The sequence below is a fragment of the Mycteria americana genome, chromosome 4 (assembly GCF_035582795.1).
Source record: "Mycteria americana isolate JAX WOST 10 ecotype Jacksonville Zoo and Gardens chromosome 4, USCA_MyAme_1.0, whole genome shotgun sequence".
NCBI lineage: Eukaryota > Metazoa > Chordata > Aves > Ciconiiformes > Ciconiidae > Mycteria > Mycteria americana.
In genome coordinates, this window is record NC_134368.1 from 77143584 (window position 1) to 77167916 (window position 24333).

Below are 24333 nucleotides of genomic sequence, written 5' to 3' on the forward strand. Positions count from 1 at the left end.
TTACAGAACTTGATTATACTTGCCAAGTCATATCAGGTTGTTTAACACAGACTGGAAATACCGAGTGGGACCTTTTACTTATCTTTTCACATTTTTGGCATAGTTCATCTTTGATAATTGCTTAACAGCAGCAAATTCTATCATGCATCTTTGATTCAGATGTTTTTATTCCTACCAACTTTTTATTGGTATATAAAACTTACAGAAGGTGATAATACACGATTGTCAGTCTGTTTTCTTACGACCTTCTTGTCTTATAGTGTTACCCATAATAAATAATTTTTCAGAATGACACTGTCTTTTTACGGCCTTTGCAAACTAGCAAAACCGTTTCAGTTATATCTGTGACAGTGATAATAATTTTAGTAATTTAAGATTAAGTCTTTGTGGTTTGGGCACAGTTTGTTTCAGTTTTTGTACTGAAGAAAAGTGATCTCACAATGCAATTACTCTGTAAAACACACCACTTTTTCCTGGCAAAATGAAAACATTATAATATATCCATATATCAAGTAACTACAGCCATTACGTCAAAGTGTGGGGCTTATGTAGGTCAGCATAGCTTCAGTTAAGGCTGAAATTCTGGTACACCCAAAGAATTAGTAATGAATGACCTCTTGAAGTTTAAATAGTGCTTGGCACCCATCTCGGGAGGGCTTCTCAGCAATGGCATTCGTGCGGAGCCGAGGGAGCAGCTGGAAGGAGCCCAGCACAGCTGCCTGCAGTTGCTTGGGCGCGACAGCCTGTCTTCAGTCGTGGTGCAAAGTTCTGTCTCTGTACTGAAAACCTGGGAAACTTAAAATATGTAGGCTATTTAAATTGGGGAGAATTGCAGGTGTTTGGTGCTGGTGTGCTGGCTAGTAATTGCAATGGAAAACAGTAACACATACATCTCCTGTTCCATTCAGCTGTCTGTAATGCTACTGTGCTGCTCCACAGCTTTATGTGGAAGAAGACCCTAACTCAGGGAAGTACTAAAGCAATTTGTCTCGTGCTGTGTTTTCTGCCCTCACCTGCCATAAAGGGTGCAGCTCCATGTACTCTTTCCTCAGAAGCGGTGCTGCTAGTACGAATTCCTGCCCTTTGCTAGTGTTCACTGCTTCATTAATTGTACCGATGGTGCTGGCTGTAGGGCTACCCTATACTTACCGTAAATCTGATTAGCCACAAAGTTACTGTGAGGTGCTGGAGGGAGTTTGTTCCTTCTCACATGGAATGACTTCAGCTGAGGATCTGGAGTACGTGCACTTTCATTTGTGTTAGGACGTGTCCATAATGTGCATCTTCTGTGGGGATGTTTGTCCTTGGACTTAGCCATGCCCTAGCATCAGCTCACCTCTGGCTGTGCTCGAGCATCGCTGCTCAGACACTGCTGCTTGAGGCTGTGCTTTCTGCTGAGCGCAGGGTGTGCATCGCGTGGCTGGTGATGTTTAGCAGGATGGCTCTGCTGTTGCTTCTGTACTTGTAGAGGTAGAGGCAGGGTTTTCCCCTTGGTGGTGTTATGTGGTTATGATGCTTTAGCATCGTACTGTGAAGTTGCTGTGGCTTTTGCAGTTACTCTTGCAATTTATATTGTGGTTGCCTGTCGTGAGACATTCTTCAGCTGTGTCCAAAGAGTCTGTTGCCTGCATTATTCATCAGTTTAAAACAAAAGTCTCCTAAAGCAGCTCAGAGGTAAAACCCCTGTCTCCAGCCTTCGCTCTCTTATACTTGCATAAGAGATGTTTTCATTTTAAATGTGAAATGTGGGTGGGTGTATGTTTTCATGATGAGCTTGTTATAGAAATCGCATTTCACAACATCTACTGTACTTTCAGTTATTAAGCTAGCTTTTCAAGTCAATTTGATGCCTTCCCAAATGGCAAGATGGTAAGATTTACATTCTGCATTGAACGCTTTACATTCTGGCAAGATGGTGAGATTTACATTCTGCATTCAAGGCCAAATGGGGCAAGTAGTCACATAACATAACTGTTATCTGTGGTTAATAAAGGGAGCCCAAATTAAATACTGTATAAATGAATGTGTGGGGTTCGGGGGTGTTTTTCCAGCTCGATGCATTGGAAGTTTGTCAGGCTCAAATGAAAGTGGCATTGATACTGAGCTAGGCTGTTAGAAACTAGCAGCAGTTGCTGGGGTATATGCGAACCACCAGGCTTTCTGCTGCTTTCTGGCACTGCAAGTGAGCCTGCGTTTGGTAGCAGCCCAGGGAGAGGAGATGCCACAACCTCTCCGCTTGTGGGAAGCGTTGGGAAGCACTGTGTCATACAGCAAGCTCATTCTCTTCTCCGGTATTTCCTTTCCCTGTGGCGTTTATGTGCATCTCCTTCAGCAGAACATAGGAACTGAAACTGTGATAGGAGTTGCAAATGTCTGGGAGACTTCTTGGTCCCTCCACTGTTCTTTATGTACCCCTGTATCCTTACGCCTTTGTGTTACCATCCAGTCCCTAGCGTGAAGGAAGGAGGGGGAAAAAAAAAAAGGCCTTCCATGTTTCTGTCTACTACAGTGTGCTTGCTGGGAAAACTAATTTGGTGATAATTATAGTATAATTTCAATATATTCCCTCGCTAATATAGTATGCTTTTCAGAAGATGAAAATGCAAACAGGAAATTAAATAGAGCAAGGCAGCCGAACTTTGAATCTAGCCTTTATATCTTCATAACCTAGTGTTGTATTGCATTAACATTACCTGATGTTAGTCATTTGTGTTTGTAGAAATACTTATTTTTAAAATTTGTTAGGTTTTTCTGGCAACCTTGAGTTAAAGTGTGAGATAGATAATCAGTCAATGTGAGAATGTACGGCTGGAGGATCCCGTCACGCAAAGAGGCTGTTAACATCATTGGCATTCTGGGCTCAAGTTGGCCTTTACCATTGTCTCTGACAGAGTTCAGCTGTTTTAAGGTCTAAAGCCATGATGGATGGCAGTGCTTGAAGATAAATAAACTATGTGAAACTCTTTTGCAGGGTGCTACATTGCAATAGCAAACCCAAAATTTCAAAAAATTCAATGTGTTGTGTTAGGCATTCCCTTTAAAAAACAAAAACAAAGCCGAAACAAAAATACCTAAACAATAATGAGGCAGAATCAAAATATAGTGTAGAGTTTAATTCCAGATAATGTGTATTCAAAAACAGATGCAAGAAGCTTCAAATTGGCACAAGAAACATAATAATTTGGGATTAATTTATTTGGGGTAATTATTATTATGGCATAGCCAGGAAGTACTAGCAAAACATATTTTAAACGATGTATGCAAGAAAATTACTGTTTTTGAGAACCCAATAAAAAAAGGCAGTCCATTACAGTAATATGACTATTGAAAATTTTATTTATATATGCATTTTTTAGTTGTGGAAAATGAGAAATGTCTTAATGGGAAAAGTTGTCTTGTCTCCTGTAGCAGTACTTTGTCTTTTCTGCTGTGTTGCTTGTAGAGCGGCTGCGCTCTGAGAGAAGAGCTCAACAGCTGCGATGGAGAGAACACATCGACTTTGAGCATAAAACATTGCATTTTCTCCTAAAAGCAACTTTCCAGTTTTAAGCACTGTGATTAAAAATAATAATTAAAAAAAAAAAGGCATTTAAGATACATATGTTTCTTATAAATCACACATGGTTCTGGTGGTTTACCTGGTTCTTTTTCAGTGTTGGGATACCAACAGAGTTCTTGTTGATAAAAGAGCAGAAAAGAGTTGGCCTTGAAAGTTTAGATTTATTTTTGTGTGTGTAAACTTATGGATATGATACTGCTGCTTGATATTCCTAGCCACTTGCCTGGATTAAACTCTAGCTGCGTTTAAGAAAGTGCTCAGTGTGTGTCAATTTAGAAGCAGCAAAAGAGATTAAATGTTAGCTGTAGTTCTCATCTTTAATATATTGCATTGGATAAGATGTTCTTGAAAGCTGATTCTCTTTTACTTGAGGACTTCTTGCTTGTGTGAGAAACTTATCTCAAGAGTTGTTCTATGGTAAAGAATTAATAAAGACTGATCGTGCATATCCGTGGCAATAGTGAGAAAGATTAGGTGGAATGAGCCTAACTTCATTTTTTTTTGTCTCAGAAATTACTGCCGTTATATTGGATCCTTAGAACAGAGTAATTATAGCTACGAGCTTAAAAATGCTTAAAGTCCTAAATTTGGTTTCTCTTCTTTGGTTTATTGATATTTTTAGAAAAATGAAACAAAAAAGCCCTTCAGAAGTGCTTCATTGTCTCTGGAAATTACACTTGGAGCCAGATCTTTTAAGTAATCTTCTGTGTAATTTACTTCTGCACATGGGATTCTTTTATGACTCTTAAGGTACATATTTAGTAGTGATTAATTCAGATTGTAAAGAGCAAAAAAGTAAGCAGGTAAAATGTTCTTTGATCCCGTGTCGCTTGATCTTTTGCCTTTTTTATACATTGTTTTATGTTTACCAGCTTGAAGGTTTTTCTTCTGAAGTCCACAGACTGACGTGGTTAATGGTGAACAGGCACGTGCAGACACCCTCTCTCTCTCTCTCCACCCCTGACTACAAAGACTACTATCAGCCACAGCACCAGTGCTCAATTTTGAAATACTTTACTGAGCTTTCTCCTTACTGCTTTTATGGCCATTTCCTTCCTCTCCTGCTGGTCTCTTCATGAACATCTATGCCCAGGATCATGGTGCGTGGGTCTTGTATGTTGAGGTAGTCAAAATTTAGTTTAGTTGCATGGTCATGTCACCTCTCTGCAGCACCGGTACGTTGACTTAGACTTGCTGGGCATTTGTCCAGAGCAATGTTATGCTTGTTTTATGCAAGAAGATAGGACTTGTGTGACTATCAAGTCTTTCTGTTGCTTGTTACAGGCGATAAGTACTAATAACAAGACTTGTGCAGGAGGAAGACTATTAGAGATGAAAGCTTCTGAACAGAATTACAGATATCTCCTTTTTTACTTTTAGAAATTTTTACCAAACGTCAAATATGGTCATCTAATGTTTTGATGGTTTCGTTTGGACTTGAGTCCATGGCAATGTGACAAGGACAAGAATCAGCTTAGTCAAAGTTGTTGCTTCCTACAAAATTTTTTGAGTTGAGGACTTCATTGGCAAGGTCAACATTGCTCAGCTTTATCCACCCTTTTGCCCCAAACTCTGGAAAGATGCAGGCGGCAGAGGGGCCAGGACCTATGGCCTTTGAAGACTTATGGAAACAGGGCTCCAGAGCTAATGTGGTCAGCGGGTAAAGAGAGAGCTGGTTGCCTGTTTTGGCTGCAGGCTTCCCCCAAAACAGGAATTTGGCAGAGGTCTGTAGGGGTTCCAGTAAAGGGAGAAAATAAGCTTATTTTTTCTTTAAAATTCTGAAAGAGAAGGAAATAGTTTTTATTTCCACTCTGAGTAGAGTTCCAGGAAGGAATTTCAGACCGCAGTTGGGCATTGTATTCCTTTGGTCCCCTGACAATACAGACATGAGAGCATTCATCTCTGGGTCCTGGTTGGTGGGGATTTAGTGTTGTTTGGCCAAGAGAACTGAAAATGCCTGTGCAGCAACGTTGCTGTGCCTACCGTATTGTTTTACCAGGCTGTTTGCAAGCTCATAATGTCCTAAAGTGTAGCTGGGGTGGACATGACAAAAAAACCTGGTTTCATTGTGTATATTCCCTTTTAAACGCTCAGCTGGTAAGTCCTCCTCATCCCTCATCGAATGTGATTAACAGCATCTTAGTATGATAAACATGTATCTTCTGTAACACTTTAAAAAGTCACTGTTAGCTGCTTTGACATTTAAATTAGTAGTAATGTGATGGACATATTGGGTACTGAAGTCAATGTTGTAAGTAGTTTCACAGGGTTTCTATGCAACTGCGTATAAACGTTGTACGAATTCTTTAATGTGCTGTTATTTTATTATACCCTAGATTGTTGGTTGCCCTTTACGCTATGTCATTTTGATCAGTTTCCTGGGGAATATCTAATACTTCAGTCAATGTTTAAGGCACAGCAGTTACAGTGAGATGCTATATGAAGCAATAAATGGCTTTTGAGGGTGGTTAAATGCCAAAGCAGTGATGGGGCTGTTAAATGAGAGAACTGTTTGTAAAACATTTTTGGGGAAACATTTTTCTGTTTTGCTCTAGATGGAAAATAAAACTAGTAAGTGGAAATATGAGAAATAACATTAAACTTATTTTACATTGAGAACGTTTCACTTTGCTGCTCCCTAAGTGTCTCTACTTTGCATGTGAACTGCTCGTGAAAGTCTGTCTTGAAGGATTTGGCAGCATGGCAAAGGAGCGATCTTGTTAAAACCACAAAGGGTCAAATGTGTAACACTATGTGTTAGCATTGTATATGCATCTATTTGCAGGTGGATACTTTGCGTGTGGAGTTGTAGTGTTTGCTGGACATATTTCCTTGTGTTTGCACACAATTGAAAGCTATACATAGATTGGAAACACCTTGTTGAAATGGGATTACTGCTTATTTCAATGCCTGTAAGGAAAAAAGTGTTGTATGTGGCTTTGGGGGGGGGGGTGTTTGGGGTTTTTTTTGGGTGGGTACTGTGGCTGAAATTGCACTTAGGCATTTCTAATGTACATTGGAAAGTTTTTGATTTGCTGTTTGAGATCAGTGCTAAAACTATGACATCTAGGGTTTATTGTTTTTCTCCTCTTCTTGAGACCAGTAATTACAGCTTCAAGACAGAATGTGAAGCCCAGGTGAAGGTTAAGCTTGCCTCTGAATAGTGTTTCTAGGCTGTTATGTTGCAATAAACATTGACATTTCCAGAACACTGTACAGCTTCATCATCTTTAATCCAGTGCTTTCAGCTGCACCTTTCTTTTAATAACAGCCATGAATGTATTTTAATTTTGTTCTGAAAATACTTTGGGGAAAGTTAATTACTGTTATCTGTAATTGAGTATTTGAAATAATTGTTTCAGAAACTTGGAGCTGTCTTTTTATGACCAAAGAAAGAAAATGCAGAAGGGCAAGATAAAGGCTATTATATACTATGTTTGCTCAGTGAGCAAGCAGTAACATCATTGTTGGTTGCCAGTGAGCTTTTAGAATATTTTATGTAAAGACCTGTAAGTGCAATATGGCCCTACAACTTAAAAAAAAAAAAAAAAAAAAAAAAAAGTGAATGCTACAATGCCAAAATTGTTGCTTTGTTTCTTCTTCCCAGGGAACAAATGCATTCGTGATTAGTCTTGAAAACAATTCTCATTTGTGGTGAGATAAGTTTAACCTAAGTCTGCATAGTATGTCATCAAATTTACAATGAATGTTTGTTTATATGTAGTTTTGTAAGCAAACTGTGGCTTCTTATTTGGACTATTCAAATCCACAGACTCTTTTGAGACTCCGTATCAGTGCATTGTACATAAAGTTAAGTTTTCCTTGAGGGTGATCTGCTGTAAAGTCTGCTAGAATCGGTCTCTCCAAACGAGGTTGCTCAGCATTACTTAGCAAATGTGTCACAAGTTTAAAACTTTTACTACAAATTAGGATAGGATTCTTGCAATAGTTCAATTGTGTTTTGTAGCCAAGCTCAAATTTTCAGAGGTAAAAATGAAAGGAATTTCTGTAGTTTCTGTGTAGGAACTCTTTAGTCATCTATATTGTCCTTTTGTGTGCATTAAACGTATCTGTGTTGTATGCTTTCTGCATATTTACAACTGTTTTCAAACACAGTTTTACTGGGGATTTTCTTTTTCTTTTCTTTGGTGGTTGTCATGGGGGTGCAGCAAACTAGAAGAATGGCTTTTGTAGAAGGTTATTTAAAATAAAATCCAAGGTAATGCCAGAAAAAAATGGAGGAAACTGTAATAAAATGTAGAAGAAGTGAACATATTGGCAAATGTAATATGCTGAAGGAATCGATACAAATTCATTAAACACAATTACCTATTTGTTCGGAAAAGTGCCTGAACAAGGCTACTAGAAGCTTGCAGGTGTTTTAGAGAAGCACGATGATGCGCTTGCCCTGTTCTTAAAGAATTCCCTATTTATTTGCCTTTGTTCACCATCATAGACCCATACTGCTATGTGGGCCTTTGCACAGATGCAACAATTATTGTGTGGTTTATTTATTTAAACATTTTTTTTAATTTAATTTTCTGAGTTCTGTTGTGATGTAACTGTTGTTCTTTTTCTGTCAAAGTAATCTGATTAGGAAATTAACAGTATGAATTTTTGTAAGATACTGACTTAATTGGGATGATAAGCAATATTGTTTCCTTGGAAGACAGCTAAGATTTCAAAATATTTCTATTCTTGCCTGTTTTCTTTACTAGGCAGTATTTTTAGTATAGTATGTATAAAATTGGAATGAATTTAGAAGCAAATTGAGACAATTATCTCAGTGATTGTAAAATCTGACGTCCGTTTCGTAATTAGTAGCCAAGATAGCCTTGTGAAATAGCCTTACTTTTTTCTCAACTCCATATGGTCGAAGTTAAAGAAAACAGGTGTGTTGGTTTTTTTTTAATGCGACTTTCTAAAAGCCACACCTACTTCCAAAGAGCAAGCGTTTCTTTGTCTTTTGAGTCTACGTGTTAACTTTTACCTCTGTGACTCCTTTCTGTGTTTCTTCTTCTGTATACTTTGCTGGGGAAGATTTTCCACCTCTGTCAACTGCTTTTATTTAAGGCTGTTCAGTAAAAGTGGCCTTCAAACAGACTGATGAAAATGGACTAGAGAGAAGGCTGCTGCTCTGTTTTCACCTATGTGCAGGATGGACTATTGTAAATTGTCTTGTTAATGCTTGAAGTGAAAATAACCAGGTCGGTTGTCCAACATCCGCATAGTGTGCACAAATATAAACATGTATCTCTTTTGGTTTTTTCTTTTCTGCAAAGTGTTTTTTAAATTTTCATTAATAGCCTTTAAGGGAACCTTCTGAACATCTGAAATGACACTTTCATTTTGGAATACAAGCCTGGAAATAAGTTGATAAGTTTCTAGCTGAAGGTGTGGGCAACTCTGAGTTGAACTAGTTGATCTACTGGATTTTCTGAAAGATCTCTCTTTTTCTTTTTTTTTTTTTTTTTTTTTTTTTTACTATTTACAAATAATTTTTTTTTTTTCCATTTAGTTTACTTTCACTGAGGTGTTGTGTGAGGTTTATTGTTGGTTTTGGTGGGTGGGGCTTGGGGGTTGTGTTTGTGGTGTGGGTTTTTTGTTTTGTTTTGTGGTCTTTTTTTTTTTTTAAGTTCAGGTTTTCTTTTGTCACGATGTTTTCCCTTAAAACCATAACTCTGCCTGTAACGTTAGTTTAGGAAATGCAATGGTTCTTTGCAACTTGAAACTTAAATTTGTTTGTGTCACTATAAATGTACTACTAAATAACTTTGCATGGGAACTGCTTCACAGCCTTGTAATGAAGTCATTTATAACACCACAAACTTAAGTGTGTCTGTTGGAAGTAAAAGCACTAATTGTTTAGCTGTCTTTTCCCAATGAGTATAAAAACCTGAATTACTTGAATTAGTAGATTGTTTGGAACAAAGCTTCCATGATTAAAGCGGAATGCTTTAAGAAGATGCAAGTTGTAATTTAGTTTTTTGTTAAGATTATGAATACCTGTGTGTTGAATCAGTGGCTTGAATATTTTTTATTATGATCCCATGAAAGATACTTGTTTTAAGGCATATTAGAGCTCGTCACTTACCATTAATTTTAACAATCAATTTTATGCTTGCTGTTTATAGCCAGCACGTGGTACCGTAGACCCCAGTTTCTACACTATATCGAAGCACATAAAATAGTGAAGCACATGAAATAGTATTTAGATGTAAATAAAGAAATATTTAGGGCCTCTTGATGCTGTAATCAACAGACAGTTTCTGGATAATTGCGTTTGAGTAAACTAATCTTATAATGCTTCTATCTGGTTTTGCTTCTACTTTGAGTGTGGAACATGACACTTAAATATTTGAGAATCTGGAAGACTGACGGTGGTTTCTGCAGGTGGACTTTTTTGTTCTTCATGCTCTTGGCTTCAAAGAGCGATTGCATAGCTGGAGTTTGCAGTCATGGGCTGGGGCTGAATTTTGTGGTTTTAAATATACTTTGATTGTTGTAAAGTGTAGAAAGAAAAGATTGTATTTGCAGAGAGAAGGTGGATAGGTCTAAGTACAGATAGAAGTTTTCTTTAATGTATTTACTCTTCATTATTTAAAAAAGATTTTCTGGCAAATAGGTTAGAAACCCCAGCGCTACTCTTTGGTAGGTATCTTTGAAAGCTTTATTTGCACTGCACATCAAGTCACTAAATTTAGTTTGAACTTAAACGTGCTATGGCATGCCTGCTCAAACAAGCCTACTTCTTGCTCACACATACTTACCTATTGATCTTTCTTTCCTGACTTTTACAAATGCCATTCCAAAAATTTCTTTCTGTGGGCTCATTACTCCCATTTTCTTTTTGTGTGTGTTACTCTGAACGATGATAGTGGTGGTGTATCTGTGATGATGTGAGAACATAATCAAGATCAGTAGTTAGGGGCTAGGGAGTTTATTAGACCAAGTGACACAGCTGAGAAGTGACAAGCTCTTGATCACAAATGCCTTTGTTAAGGTCTGAAATCAAAACATCAGTATTCAAAGCTAAGTAGAAGGTGAAGACAGTTGCTCAGAGTTCAATTAAATACAGATCAATTTTGCCATCTTGGAAAGGAAAGGTAGGTCCTAGGAGGGGAGGGGGGAGAAGAGTAGATGGTGTTCTTGGTGGAGGGAAGAGATTAGAAAGCAGTTGCCTCCGAAGGGGAAGAGGCAGGCTGTTTATAGCTGGTGGAATGTGAGGAGTTGGCTGTGGAGGGAGAGATCATACTGAGCCCATAACTTTTATGTTATGGCCCATTGGATGTATTTGGTATCTAGCAGAGTTATGAATTTTAGCTGTTATGTCAGTTTAGTTGCCTGTAAAACTGCATCCTCCGTTCCAAAGCTCGTATTTGAGAAGTGCTGTGTAGGTTTCCCTTGAGGATCGCCTGAGAGATTAGAGATGAAGCAACTGTTTTATGAGAAGTGTCCTTCTGCTGATATCTGGCTGGTTTTGTCCTGAATCAATTGTCTGCGTGAATGTACTTTTTTTTTTTAATTAAAACATTTGTTTATGCTTAGTTACCGCTCTTACAAATATCCTAAAATAGGAATACATGATGTTCTAGTAAAGCAAGAAACATTTTTTTCAGCCAAGGTATTTATTTTTTCAAAATCTATATACAAAATTTGCTTATTAAGAATAAAGCGGGATGGGCTTAATAGTTGTGAGATGCCGCCATCTCCTTTGGTATTTAACTGACTAAAAATTATTCTTGCTGCTTACAATGTTTGCCTTCTAATTCCCAAGCAACTAACTTCTACAGTTTGTCACGTGAATACTTTACTAGGTCCTGTTTAGTGAGAGAGTTCCTGAGATGTAATCCTAAAGATCAGAAAGTCAGTACCATGTCTGAAATAAAATAATGTTGTTAATCAGTAGGGAAGGGAGGTGTTTTTCTTTTTTAAACTAAAATTGATGAGGTTCAGTAAGTCTCTCTCCTTTCACAGAGTATGATGTAAGCTTTCTAAATTGAGAGCTTATAATCTAGATGGTTTTTCTCTGGGTGCCCACACATGAATTGCTCACTCTGCCTTTTATGTCCAGTGACTTATTGGTTGTAAGGGAATATGAGAAGAAAAGTTTCTCTGGGAGAAGAAAAACCTCATCTTTCTTTCCATGGCTGTAACAGGTTTGGGTTTCTATGTGGTCTGGGTTTTGTTTTTCCTCAAACATCAAATATAGCAGATACGTATATAGAATATCAAGGGCCTAATTTTGCTGCTCCTACAAAGAACACAGGCATGCCCGGTCCTGGCGTGGATGCCAGGGCAGGTTAAAGGCAGAGCTGTGCTCTGGCGTACCTTGGTACGCCCCTTTGAGCTTGGGAGTGCTCTGGAGGGCTGCCATTCCTTTAGCTGCAAAAAAGCAAGGAGAGGACAAACAAACGCTGGAGGAGGAGTGAGGAAGTTAAAATGAAGAAGCTTAAAAAAGAATTAAAAGGCTTGTCTTATTTGGTTCTCTGTTTAGAAGCTGGGCAAGGGCTACCTGGAGACAATTTACAGGTGTGCTAGGAATTGTTTTGATCCTCTTAGGGACTATAGCTAATCACACAACACCCATCTCTTAGCACACTGAGTCTCGAGCATCTTGGAAAATATTCTGTTTGCTTCTTTCAAAAGCATTGTGCAGAAGATTAAGGCTCGGGGGGAAAATAATAGCTTGCCTTCAAATAAAAGTGAATATCACTATGGGCAAGGAATCAGAAGAGCAGGAGTTATCTTTACAAATACATACATTGGATATATTAGCACTTACAGTTTATAATTAAAAATATTCAAACCACTTAATTTTTGCAATGTTTTTATTCCAATTTTTTATTCTAAAGTTGTGGGAAAATTTGATAGCATATGGTGAATTTTGGATTCATTTTTCACTTTGGGAAAATCTTCAGGGGAAAACATAAGACCTACATTGAAAAGAAAGGTACTATGAAGAAAGGTATTTTGTTATGAAGGGGTAAAAGTCTATCCTGAGGCTGTCTCTTTGGAGTTCTGTGGATCATGAAACTAAGTCTTGAAAAAGTATGGTTCTCTGCAACGGTAATTTGCACAAGTTACTTGTTGGAGGTCAACCAATGGAATGCAATGTGCTCTTGTTTTTCTCTGCACTTGAAATATTTTTTAAATACAATTTTTTTGGTGCAATTTGTCTTTTCATTTATGATGTTCGCATTTTAAATGTATTTGAATAACTGCATATGCAGTTTGTGCATCATTTAAATCAATGAATGATCTGTATGATCCCCGAAAACATCTTTCACTTCCAAGAGCGCATGCAAGAATGATTATATAAGCATCTATATTTGTTTACTTTATATACACTTACATCCTTCGTTTGCCTCTCAACGTAGTTTTTTTCACCTTCTGATACAAATAATGCTGATCACTACATTGTAATAGGAGAGGGGAAGTCTAGCGTGGATAACTAGTTGAGTAAAATATAAGGTCCAGAAACTACGACTACGACTACTTGGCCAGTTCTTACATTGGGGAGCATCAGCAGGGATATGTGTTGGGGCTGGTACTGTCACGTGCGCGTAAACGGCGAGAAGGTGGTGCCAAAGTGTTCTTATTTAAGGCTCATGTTTCACAAGAGCAGTGAAGTAACACAGAGGTAAGAAAGTTTGGATGGAGTTCATTGCATGCCTGCCACTCATGTGACCCCAATTCAGAATAAAGAGCAGGTAGGAAAGCCACAAGAAACTGCTTTTTTGAATTAATTAGGGGAATTAATAATTTAATTAAATTACGGTAATTGAAGGGTGATGGCTTTACAATGAGGGGTATAAGTTACCAAATAAAATTACTTCAAGCATGTATTTCCCCTTCTCCATTTCCTTTTTCTTCATTTTGTCTATCAGTTTGGATCATCTCTTGTTTAAACACTTCCTGACAAACAGGTACCCTGTTTTGGAATTAAATCAGAATTAAACATCTGGACTGCAAAGAGATTTCAAATCTGTGAGGAAAACATGAACTAGCTTAGGTAAAGGAAACTGTCATCTCCAGAACTCGCGCTGTTCAAAATGTCACTGTCATAAACTTGTGTGGACCATTGTGCAAGGTTTCCTTTTGTTGGAAATCATCTATACCCAAGAGGGTGGAGAGGGGTCACAGTGCCCTACAATTTCTGAATTTCTTCACATCAGGGTGCAGTGGTCAGGCACATGGTGTAACTCTGTCCCCTCCCTGATACAGTTTAGTGGCATGCATCCTCTAGCTTTTCAGCAAGCAGTTTCAGACACACAAAGACCTTCTGCTACCCTAATTTAGATGGAACTGCTAGGGCGTCAAGGCAGTTGTTACGGCTGTGGGCTGAGTGTATTATACCCAGCACACACACGCTCCTTTCCCTCCTCGTCCTTACTCATGAACTCTCTGTATCACTCCTGTGCCTGTCGCGTTTTGGAGACTGCCAACAGCAACCATTTCTGCTTGCTAGGAGTTTTTTTTTTTTTAGATAACCTTGTAGCTAAATTAATTTCACCATGTGTTTAATAACATAAGACTCAGTGCAACCCAGAAAAGGTGTTTGTTTCTCACCTTCTTCATTGCAGGGGCTGCACAGCCCATGTTCAGACTCGGTGGCAGGGAACCATTGTTCCCAGTTGTCTACTCAGCTCCTGGGGTTTTGTCCGCTTACTTCTTCCTCGCATGCTGAAATATACTCTCATTCATGACAGTGGTCTTCCCTCCACCCCCCATCGCAAGCGGGACTTTGTATTGCCTATTGGTCCCATTCCAGCGGTTCCCTGGTGCCCTCATTCTAGAAGTCCTGTGTCGTGTTTGTTCTTCTCAATACCAAGGGGAATACATAGCCACGGAGTGCAGTAATTGTCATCATACCGTCATTCTTCAATCCTTTGGCAATCAGAGCTGGTAAAATCTTGCTCAGCAGAGTTTGCCAGAGGACTAACAGATCTATATGTGTGTCCCCTTTCCACCGAGATCAACTTGGGCCTGGCTACTGGTGCTTGAAATGCTTCTATTTTTGCGCTTTCTCACATGTTAAAGTCAAATAGCCAGAACTGTCCTGGCATTAAATACGATGTTCCTTTTAACTGGGTCTTGCCAGCACAATGTTGTTTGGGCTGAAATAGGTACTGAATGGAAATGACCGAATAAAGCTTGTTAACCATTCCCGTAGGATTTTTGTTCTCATGTAGGGAGTGCAATGAGTACATCCATTGTTTGGTTTTTTTTTTTTTAAATTTCTTTTTTTTTAATAGCTTACAACTGGAAATTGTTACTTAAAAGGAAATAATAGTATTTGGCTACCGATGAACTTATTTTATGCATCCTAAGTATCAAGAGGAGCTCGTCATCTGTTGTTAGTCAACTGTACCAAAACCAGTAGAATGTTTCTTTTCTGGAACACTTCAGTGAAATATTTTTCTTCCTCTAGCAGAAAATAAAATTGCATTCTTCTGAAATCTTTCTGCAAGCTAGATTTTGCCCTGCAGAGGTACGTATACCTCCCTGCATCAATGAGGCACAATGAACTTGGCAGAGAATTTTTCCCCAAGGAGTGGTTGGTGGTCGCCCATCATTCTCACTCCTTGGACTTCCTGAGGGAAGGGAGAAATTTATATAATCAGTTATTTCATCTGAACCTTTTTTAATGTGAGAGATGTAAGCTTTTGTGACTCAAATTAACTTCAGCAAGGAAATTTTGGTTGCATCTCTTTCACAAGGGTGGTGATACCACCTCAAGATTTAAGAAGTTACAGTCCTGAAAAATTAGGAGTTTGGCTTAAAAATCATGCACATCTTTTAAAAAGCACCAAAAAGATGTCTGGAAACCTTGTGTTTAGTGTGCTTGGGTGTGGTTTTGTTGTGGGTGGGTGATCTGGTTTTTTTGTTTGTTTTGTTTTTACTTCTTTTCCCCGCCTGCAGGAAGCCTGAGATTTAGAATAAAAGCTTGCAATATTGTGGCTCCAGGAACTGAGAGTTACTGAAACTTATGCCAGATGTTGTGAGACTTGCAATAAAATGGTAAAAATTGTAAGAATTCTTAACAGTGGAAAGAAAAATCCTTCATTGTCCACTTTTAAATATCCAAAGATAATGCATTTTACATCCACACAATACTTGTAGCAATAACGTTTTTGTATTCTGCGTTCCTTACTTCCCTGGTACTGCTGAAACTGGTAAAAGCTGTAATTAAGCTGTCATACCTAATTTTAAAATACAGTTAACATTTAATTCTTATTTTAAGCTATTTTTGAAGTAAAAAGGCAATATATTGGGAACTGAGCCAGAGATTAATAACACGATTTTTAAATGACAGCCAAAAAGTGCAGAACAAAGGGGGAGAATTTTTTTTAAAAAGTATATTATCCAAGGTATGTGTTGTGATACAGCACTGGAGTCTCACACCTAAACATAACTTTGAAAAACTTAACTAATTCGTATCTGAACTGTATATAATTAACTTTTTAGGTAGGAAGGGTTATTTGAGATTGTTTCAAGCTGTGTGTAGAATACAGAAAGTGTTTAATTTTCATTTTTAAATTATGCTCGTGCATAATAAACTGAGTGAATGTGGGGTGTGAATTAAGAGAATGTGTATTTGCACATTATTATTATTACTAGTAATGCATTTTGAAACTGAAAAGAAAATTACTATTGGTTAGGTTATTCACATTTGTTAAAGGTAATAGTCTATTAAAAGTACTTGTCTGTTCTGCAGGATTTGTTCAGTGACATAAGTCAACAACATTTTCCAGAGTGAATGCAGCTTAGCGGTATTATATTGTCAGCATGAAGTTGGTATCTGGTAGCATTGCATGACGGATTAATCACAGGGGGCGGGGAATTTTTTTGGAAAAGATGATTTGAGTATCTTTCAGTGAGCTGACAGTTTGTAAGGGTTGTTGCAATGAACTACCAGGTTACAGCCTGTCTGGAATAATGGAAGCACCTCATCAGACGCCCAGGAAGCATATTCTTCCTTATCACGCGGCTTGGGTTGTAGGCTTTGCGATACTTAATAGACAGAGGGTGGGAATATTAATATGGCAGAAGAATACATAGTATTAAAGGAGATTTCGGATTGTTGCATACTGCTTGCCAACTTTTAAAGGGGTGTTTTTAATTCTGCAAATTATATGCTTGCATATGTCATGCAGTCATTTGTTAATACCTCGATATTAGAACAGTGTATTTTGATCTATTTGGTAATGGACATATTGCTGTAGACCTACATTGTACCAGCCTACATTTTAAGACTATTAGCTTTTCTATTTGTGAATGAAATTACCCTGACAAATCCTGTTGCTTTTTTTGTTCATATATATATATATATATATATATATATATAAAAGCTGTGCTTTAACTGTGGAGTGATGAACCTTATCTGTGCTAATGCTGAAATAGCAAACGTAGGCGGTAATGTTTATAGCGTAGTCAGAAGCACGACCTGAGCACATGCATACATTATTGAGCTAGTATCAATCTGACTGGCTCATTTGCCAGTATCTGTGAAGATGTAAAAACTCTGGATCATAGGCAAGTTGTACAGCTTGTGCCATTTTTAATGCCATTAGGACTTTGCTGCTGTTGGTGTCGGAGCTAGTTAGGTTAACCCTAGGCTAGCGTTAATACCGTTACATGTTGCCTATGTGTTGCAGATCTTTGGTTGCACTGTAGCCATGCCAAGAGATACCGGCCACGTCATCAGGCCTATTCGTTGCCTTTCCTCCTGGAAAGCCAGCCTTCGGTAGGAGTCTGAGGACACTGAGGTTTTCTGAGCCAGGTTTACGCAGTCGGGATGTAGGTACATGGTGGAACTAGGGAAGAGTCCCTAATGAGGAGTAGGCGCTTCCCTTTGCTTTCCATTCTTGCAAGTTAGGCACTTAGCCTGTATGTCACTGAAAGCAGCCTTGTAGGTACCCAAATACGTGGTCTTTCGGATTTCCTCACTCACCAACTTTTTCTCTAAGGCTTCTAGTGAAGGCATTAGATATGTCTTCTAATAAGTGGTGCACAGTGATGACTTTGCAGTTTGGGGGGGAGATGATATGGGTTCAAAATAATTTGATAAACTTCACCTGCTGCTACCAGTGCCTTCAGGAAAATTCCTCCATTGCAAATATTTTCTTGAATAGCAAGCAACAACTGAAACCAGCTCTCATCATTCGCATTTGGAAAGCATTTTCATTGGTTTTGTTCCCTAGCATAGTCTTTTGTGTTACTTCTGTGTGACTATAATTTTGTCCAGTTTAGTTATGGTTTGTTACCTTTGTGTAAAATTTCTGTCTTTAACTTGTTTTTATCATGACAATACTTATAAATGCAGGCAGAAAATAACTGATTTGAAAAGCATGATAAGTAGATTGGTGTATATAGCATCCCTACTCTATAAGGCTTTCAATTTAATTATTTCAAGTTTGCAAAAATAAGCTTTTAAAAAAAATAAACTGTGAAATTCACACACACAGCACCTCCCCACCCCTGCCCCCAGTTGACTGTGGAGGCTTTCTATAATGTCTTATTAGAAGAGTTTTACTTTCTGTAGTGTTTGTTTTTTCTACAATGCTATAGCTTTACTTTTCTACTTACTGTTTTAACACAGAGGAATTGCTTGGAATGTCACTTCTAATTTTAACTGTCCAGTTTAGTTCTTGACTTGATATAGCTAACAGTAGATTTTTTTTTTTTTCTTCCCCCTCCCTACAGCAACAAACCTCCTATTGTAAAACCCTTTCATAATGACAGACTTTCTCCCCCCCGCAATGGTACATCAAATCAGATCTACAGGAATGCAAAAATAGCTCAAACATGCCACTCTGTCTGACAATTTTAAAAGTTTCTCAGTGCTTTCATTTTTTGAAAGCTTCTTTTTCTCCCCAGTCCAAAGAAAAATGGCAGGCTGGAGCCTGCAATAATGTAGTTATAAATTCCAGTTACAAGGTAAGTTACAAATTCGGTGCAGATAGTTAGAAACAACTGAAAAAATGTACCAATGTAATTTCAAATACTGTGTGCTTCCCTCACTGCTGTAGAATGTGGTTTTGGTTTTTACGCGTTCTAATTGCAAAAATGCCATATTTTACGCTATCAGGAAACCTCTCTATGCAATGTATACTTCAGATTGCTCGTGAATCTGGAGCTAGGTACTTGACTGATGATTGCCAGTTTAGTATCAGTAAGCTTCCTTTACATTAAATGGAGCTGTGTGCAATTATGTAGGTATGAATATGCAGTTAGCAGACACCTGCTCATGTGTTTTGGTACGACTATCTCTTATTTCAGTTTTAGGCATGGACTCCACAGAAACGGGGATGTCTTCACTACTCTGATTTGAAACTCAGGACAGTTACAGTAGAGGGTAGTGGATTTAGGAGTACGCTATGTTGGATTTACAGCAGCGTACTGATAGCTAAGCTTGGCCAGTCATTGGGCAAAGTGAATTGAAAGAGTTTCTGCTAATTCTAGGTTTTGGGCACGCTTCTACTTTAGCGGTTTTACTAGGCTATTTAAGTTAGATTTACGAATGATTGAATTTCTTCCTCAAATCAGTGTTTTAAAACAATTTCCTGACCTGAGGGGTGGTGGGGTGGGTTCTGCTGCCTGTAGACTTTGTCAGGATTTTAAGAAAGTTGTAATAGTTCAAGGCCTAGTTGCTGTTTGGCATTTGGATTGTTCCAGTAAGTTTTTTATAACAATTATCCAAAATTACCAATGGTAGGAAGAAAAAACCCAATATATTGGATTGTAACACATTACTACAGATCTGATTTTGATCCTATTTGCCATGCAGAAAAACCAGATAATTAAAAGTTACCCTTTTATTAAAATCAAACCTAGAAAAATAAAATAATAGCTTGTCCAAATAAGCTCATATTATGCTCTTAAAGTAAGAGAGAAATTTTGGATCTCTTCAGATACTGAAAGACAAAGCTGATCTCTATCAGATATGCATAATGGTACACTTGATTACAATTTCGTCATTTCATTTGTAAATAAACTTCTTGTTAGCTTTTTGTGTGACAGAGCACAGCTCATCTAAATGATGAAAAGTCTGCAATAATAGTAATTCTGAAGGTCTTTTTCTTCAGTTTTGTGTCAGGATGTGAGAGATGTTTTGCGGCAACATGTACTTTCTTTTCTGGCAGCCTTATGCTCTTTCATCTTTTTTTTTTTTTTCCTTGTTTCCCTTCTTGTTCCCTCTCACATACAGAAAACACAAATGTATGTCCTCTGATCACTGCACTTGATTGTGTACCTTGGAAAAGCATTCAGATTCATTTGCAGTCGCAGCATTGTTTCATTCCAGCTTCCACTAGAGTAGGGAATGGAGTAACTTGTCTCTAAAGAGGCTCTTGTGCTGCAGCGTCTGCTGTCTTAAAATGCAGAAAGCTTGAAATACTCTGAACCATCCCCTCTTGTGTTTATTGTTACTGTTGTATGTCAACTGCATGGTGAGACAAACCTTACTAATACAAATTCTTGTTAATTTTTTGATAGTTATTTTTTGCTAACCGCTTGCCGATTTGTTTGTATTATACATATGCCTTGCATATACAAATCCGAACATGAAGCCTTTAAGTCTTGGCAACTTATAGCAAACTACATGTGATTCTTCATCCCCGGCCTTTCCGAATACCTGACTTGTCTGAAAGCCATGCAACAGGGAGTTGCTTCTCTTCATATACTGACAGGCTTCCACTTGCTGCAGATATATGTTTTGGAGGAAATGTTAAGTCTAGGGAGTTATCGTGTTTGCATGTTTCATCTGTAGGGCATGAATATCCATTGGAGGATACCAGAGGAACCATTTTCTGTAGGGATGAAAAGGGGAAAAGCTGTTAGAATTGATTGACTGTTTTTTGGACACAGACTGAGTAGGAGTCTTTCATGGATAAGAGTCAACAGCCGAGTGTTGAATTGTCTCAGACCTTTGCTAACTTCTGAAATAAACCCCTTCTTTTGGTCATATCTTTTCTGAAAGATTGCCAGCTCTTGAAGGAATCAGGCTGCATTATCCACTTTTCAAGTGAGAATTATCTGGGAGACTGTATCGGTATTGATATCTTTCTTCAAAATCTAAAGAATTAAAGTAGGTATCAGCATCATTGCAGTGGAGAACTCTTCCTAATTCGTCTGCTGTTTGTTTTTTTGAACTATTATTGCCTATTTTCCCAAGCTGCCTTTAGCTGTTTCTTATAAAGACTTCTTGTATTTAATTTCTCTGGTAGAACCTTAAAGAATGCCTCACTCAATAGCACCTGAGAATTGCTGCTGGGTTACCATGTATGCTCGACTTGCTGGATTCTATAAATAAAAAAGTTCCCAACGTAGCACTTGTATTTATCCTAAAACTCACTGCACTGTTTCACTACTTTCTCCCCTTTTTTCTTTTTTTAAACAATCAATTAGCTGTTTTTCAGTCTACAGGACAATATGTCCCTTTTAGACCAGCCCAGCCTGAACAATATTTCAAAGAAGTCAATGTGCAAGTGGTTTCTAGATAAGTCTGATTGCTTTTTCGTAGTCTATTAAACCTCTCTTGACTTCTGGCATATTTCAGTATAATATAATGTGCTTTTTCCCTGCACCTCTGTTTTATTTTAACCTTTGGATGTCGGTTTGTGCTTTGATAACTGGGTTTGGAGTATTCATTTAATAAGTGGTAAAAGGTGGGAGGGAGGGAATAAATGTAGACTTTCTCAAGGAAATCCTTGTTAGACTTTCTGAAATGTCACCCGTTTGTTACTTGTCAGTCTTACTGTAGTCTTATAGTCTTACTGTATTAAATTTTCCCTTTTTTGCTCATGAAAGACAATGGTATTACTAGGTAAGTAAAGGGTCTTTTTGTGAGAAAATGCAGGATCAAGCCATGCATTTAAAAATGAACATCAAACTTTTGGCAAAAAGTTTGAGTCTGATTCTGGCAGGCCAAATAACACAGTGTAAATACAGAGAAAGAGGTAGACAAGAAAACGTCTGTTAGGCAGGGGTTATAAATATGAACTTTTTTATGAAGTCATTCATTAAGTGCCAAATATGTGGAACTAAAGTTCAGGCTTTTGGTAAAATTGGTCTACAATATGAACATTTTTTCATCTCTAGGATCGCTTGGAATAGAGAAGTACCTGAGGAAGGAATGTTAAAATAAGAATTTACATTAATCCCTGCAGAATCTCACTGAAGTAGAGAATGAGCTCTGTGACATTCATGTTGGGAACCTGCAATGAGAAAGTGTATGGGTGCATGTTCTAAGGGTTATTTGTTACCAGATGTTGGGGACAAAAAATGGATAATAAAAGTTTTAAGGGAAAAAGATTAATTCTGAGGAAGTGACTGATAGCTTCACTCTTCTGAAAAATGAGTCACACTTACTAAACTAGAAGAAGAGTCTGCATCTTCTCTGCAGAGCACTCACAAAAAATGATAGTGGTAATTTGTATCATATTGCACTCTGCAATAGGTCCCTAGCACTTAATGTCATTTGAATTGCATAGCCGGAGACAACATTCAAAGTTTCAAGTGATGATAAAGAAATCCCTTTCAAATGAAAACTGAAGAGAAATGCCTACTGTAAGGTTGCATGTTATTTTGTTCACTTGAAAGTGTCCTACTCTTTGAATAGAATCCAACATTTGATTCAGCCTTATTAGTAAGTATGGAAGTTGGAATGAGCTGGGCTTGCCTGATTGGCTTAGGAATGATGTGGCACCTAAACTTTTGACTACCTACCATATGAACAAAACCCCTAACTACTGAGTTCCTTTTTCCTTAGCTTCCTGCATAGTCTTTTCTAACAGTTTATGCCCATTATAGCTCATTGAGCTGAAGTAGGATGGCACAGATCAGTAATTAAAGAATGCCTGTATCCATCTGCCTAGTGACTGTTATGCTTTGTTGTCTTTATATCTACACATTGCATTGGCTGTGTACAGCCAAACAGAAGGACTTCCCAGTCAGGTGCCAAATCCTAACGTTTTGTCATCTTTGTCTCACAGAGTTCTGAAGCCTCTGAAGTGGTAATCCTGGAGCGCTGCTGGATTGTGGAGTTCAGGAGTAAAACAGATGTTTCAATAGTTCTCAGTAAGTAAGACACAGCTCAGTATGTGCAGTGTGAATGTTTTTTATTTCTGTCAACAAAAATGACAACAAAAAACCCCCAAACTTACCCAGACATTGAAACTTTGTTAAAAACTTAGCTAAAATATATCCTGTTGTCTGTTAGATGCATATATCTAAATACTGCTTGACTCTGAATTCATGCCTAAAAAGAAAATCCTAAAAGCTGTTGTTTCACTTCTTCTAAAATCAAGTGAAAGTCATATGTCATCTTCTTCCTCTGACAATAAATAGAAGCTTGAGGTTCTGTTTTGTTAGGTATTATGTACAATTTTTTGTACGTTGTAACGGGTTTTACGTTGATGCATAGCCAATTCATCTTATTCTTGAATGATTAATCATTTCCAACCTGCCTATTAAATGAGGGATTTCCTGTTTTTTCTCACCTCCTATCAACTCTTCATTAATCAAATTGTTAAAAACAGTAGAAAAAATCAGTTATTTCAGAGAAATCAGAATCATTATTTTAGTGGAAAGATTTTATTTGGAGAAAATGCTGACATAGAGTTTGCTATGCAGGAACAACTCAAATAGCCATTGTGTTAGAAATTTTTTATGACGTGGATTCTTTCTGATACCACTGCGGAGTTTTGAAATCCTTGGATCAATTTTCCATTTTCTGTTAGCTGTAATGGTCTAAGAGCAGTTTGGGTAGGCTAGTAAAACTAGCTACAGGGGGAAAAAAGGTTATGCTGCATGTGTGAGCTTGATGGCCAGCTTTACATTTAGTAGAAGTTCCTACCTTCTTTTTTTACACTCACCAAAATCTCCAGTCCACTTCAAGGAAAATGTTGCATTAATTATGCTAACTTTTGTCCTCACCTGCTGAAGTGATTCTTAATGTTTGGTCACATTTGAGAAGGCAGTGACTTAAAATGTAGTCATTGTGGGTTTTATCCTTTTCTGGGTAGTATTCTGGGGAATAGCTCTAATCCTGCATCTTTAGTAGTGGAATTAAATCTTGTGTCTTGTGCCTGATGTTGAGGCAGTGCATCAGACGACTTCTTTCTGGATTTGGAAGCATCGCTTTGCCGAACTGTAACAGCTGAATGATAACCATTGACTCTCAAATCGACACTTTTCTAATTATGCCCTTATTGAGTCCAAATCATTGATTGGTGTCATCAGCTTTATGAGGTGGTGACGTTACCGTTTGAGTATAAATACAGTCGCATCAGTTCCCTTCTGGCACTTCTTTTACACTGCTTGAATGTAATGCAACTGAACTGAACCAAGAATACAGTTGTAATTGCTGACAGGACTCTTTCAATCAGCTTTGAAGCCTGCCAACAGGACAGTTTCTGTGGCAGTGAGACTGGCAGGTTTTAAGTCCAAAAGCTGGGGAAGTAGACAACAATGAATACTGAGTAAGTGCTTCGGGCTGCCTGTGGAGAAAAAGAAACTATGAATATGTGTGGAGGAAGAAATATGCTTGCATAGTTAGGAACAGAAATTGCTAGCTGAGAGACAGGCTTTCCAAAGCAAAGTTTTTGAAGGTCGGTAGTGTGGTTAGAGGTAAGGGTGGCATTCTGACCAGCCTCTAAAGTCATATTGAAAAAGAAAAGAGGAAACAGTACAGAAAACTCCAGGTATGCAGAGCCAACAAATGATGATGAATGTCTGGGGTGTGACCAGAGGAATACAGCAGGAGACGG

At 38.0% G+C, this 24333-nt stretch overlaps 1 protein-coding gene across 10 annotated transcripts in view; it reads left to right on the forward strand.

Annotated features, from left to right (window-relative positions):
* The window catches only part of INPP4B (inositol polyphosphate-4-phosphatase type II B), a 370055-nt gene that overhangs the window by 94143 nt on the left and 251579 nt on the right, over nt 1–24333 (forward strand). For all 10 annotated transcript variants that reach the window (XM_075501000.1, XM_075501001.1, XM_075501002.1 and 7 more), the window contains one exon: nt 22558–22642. In XM_075501000.1, coding sequence (XP_075357115.1) covers nt 22558–22642 — 85 coding nt within the window. Of the gene's footprint in view, nt 1–22557; nt 22643–24333 lie in introns of those variants that run through there.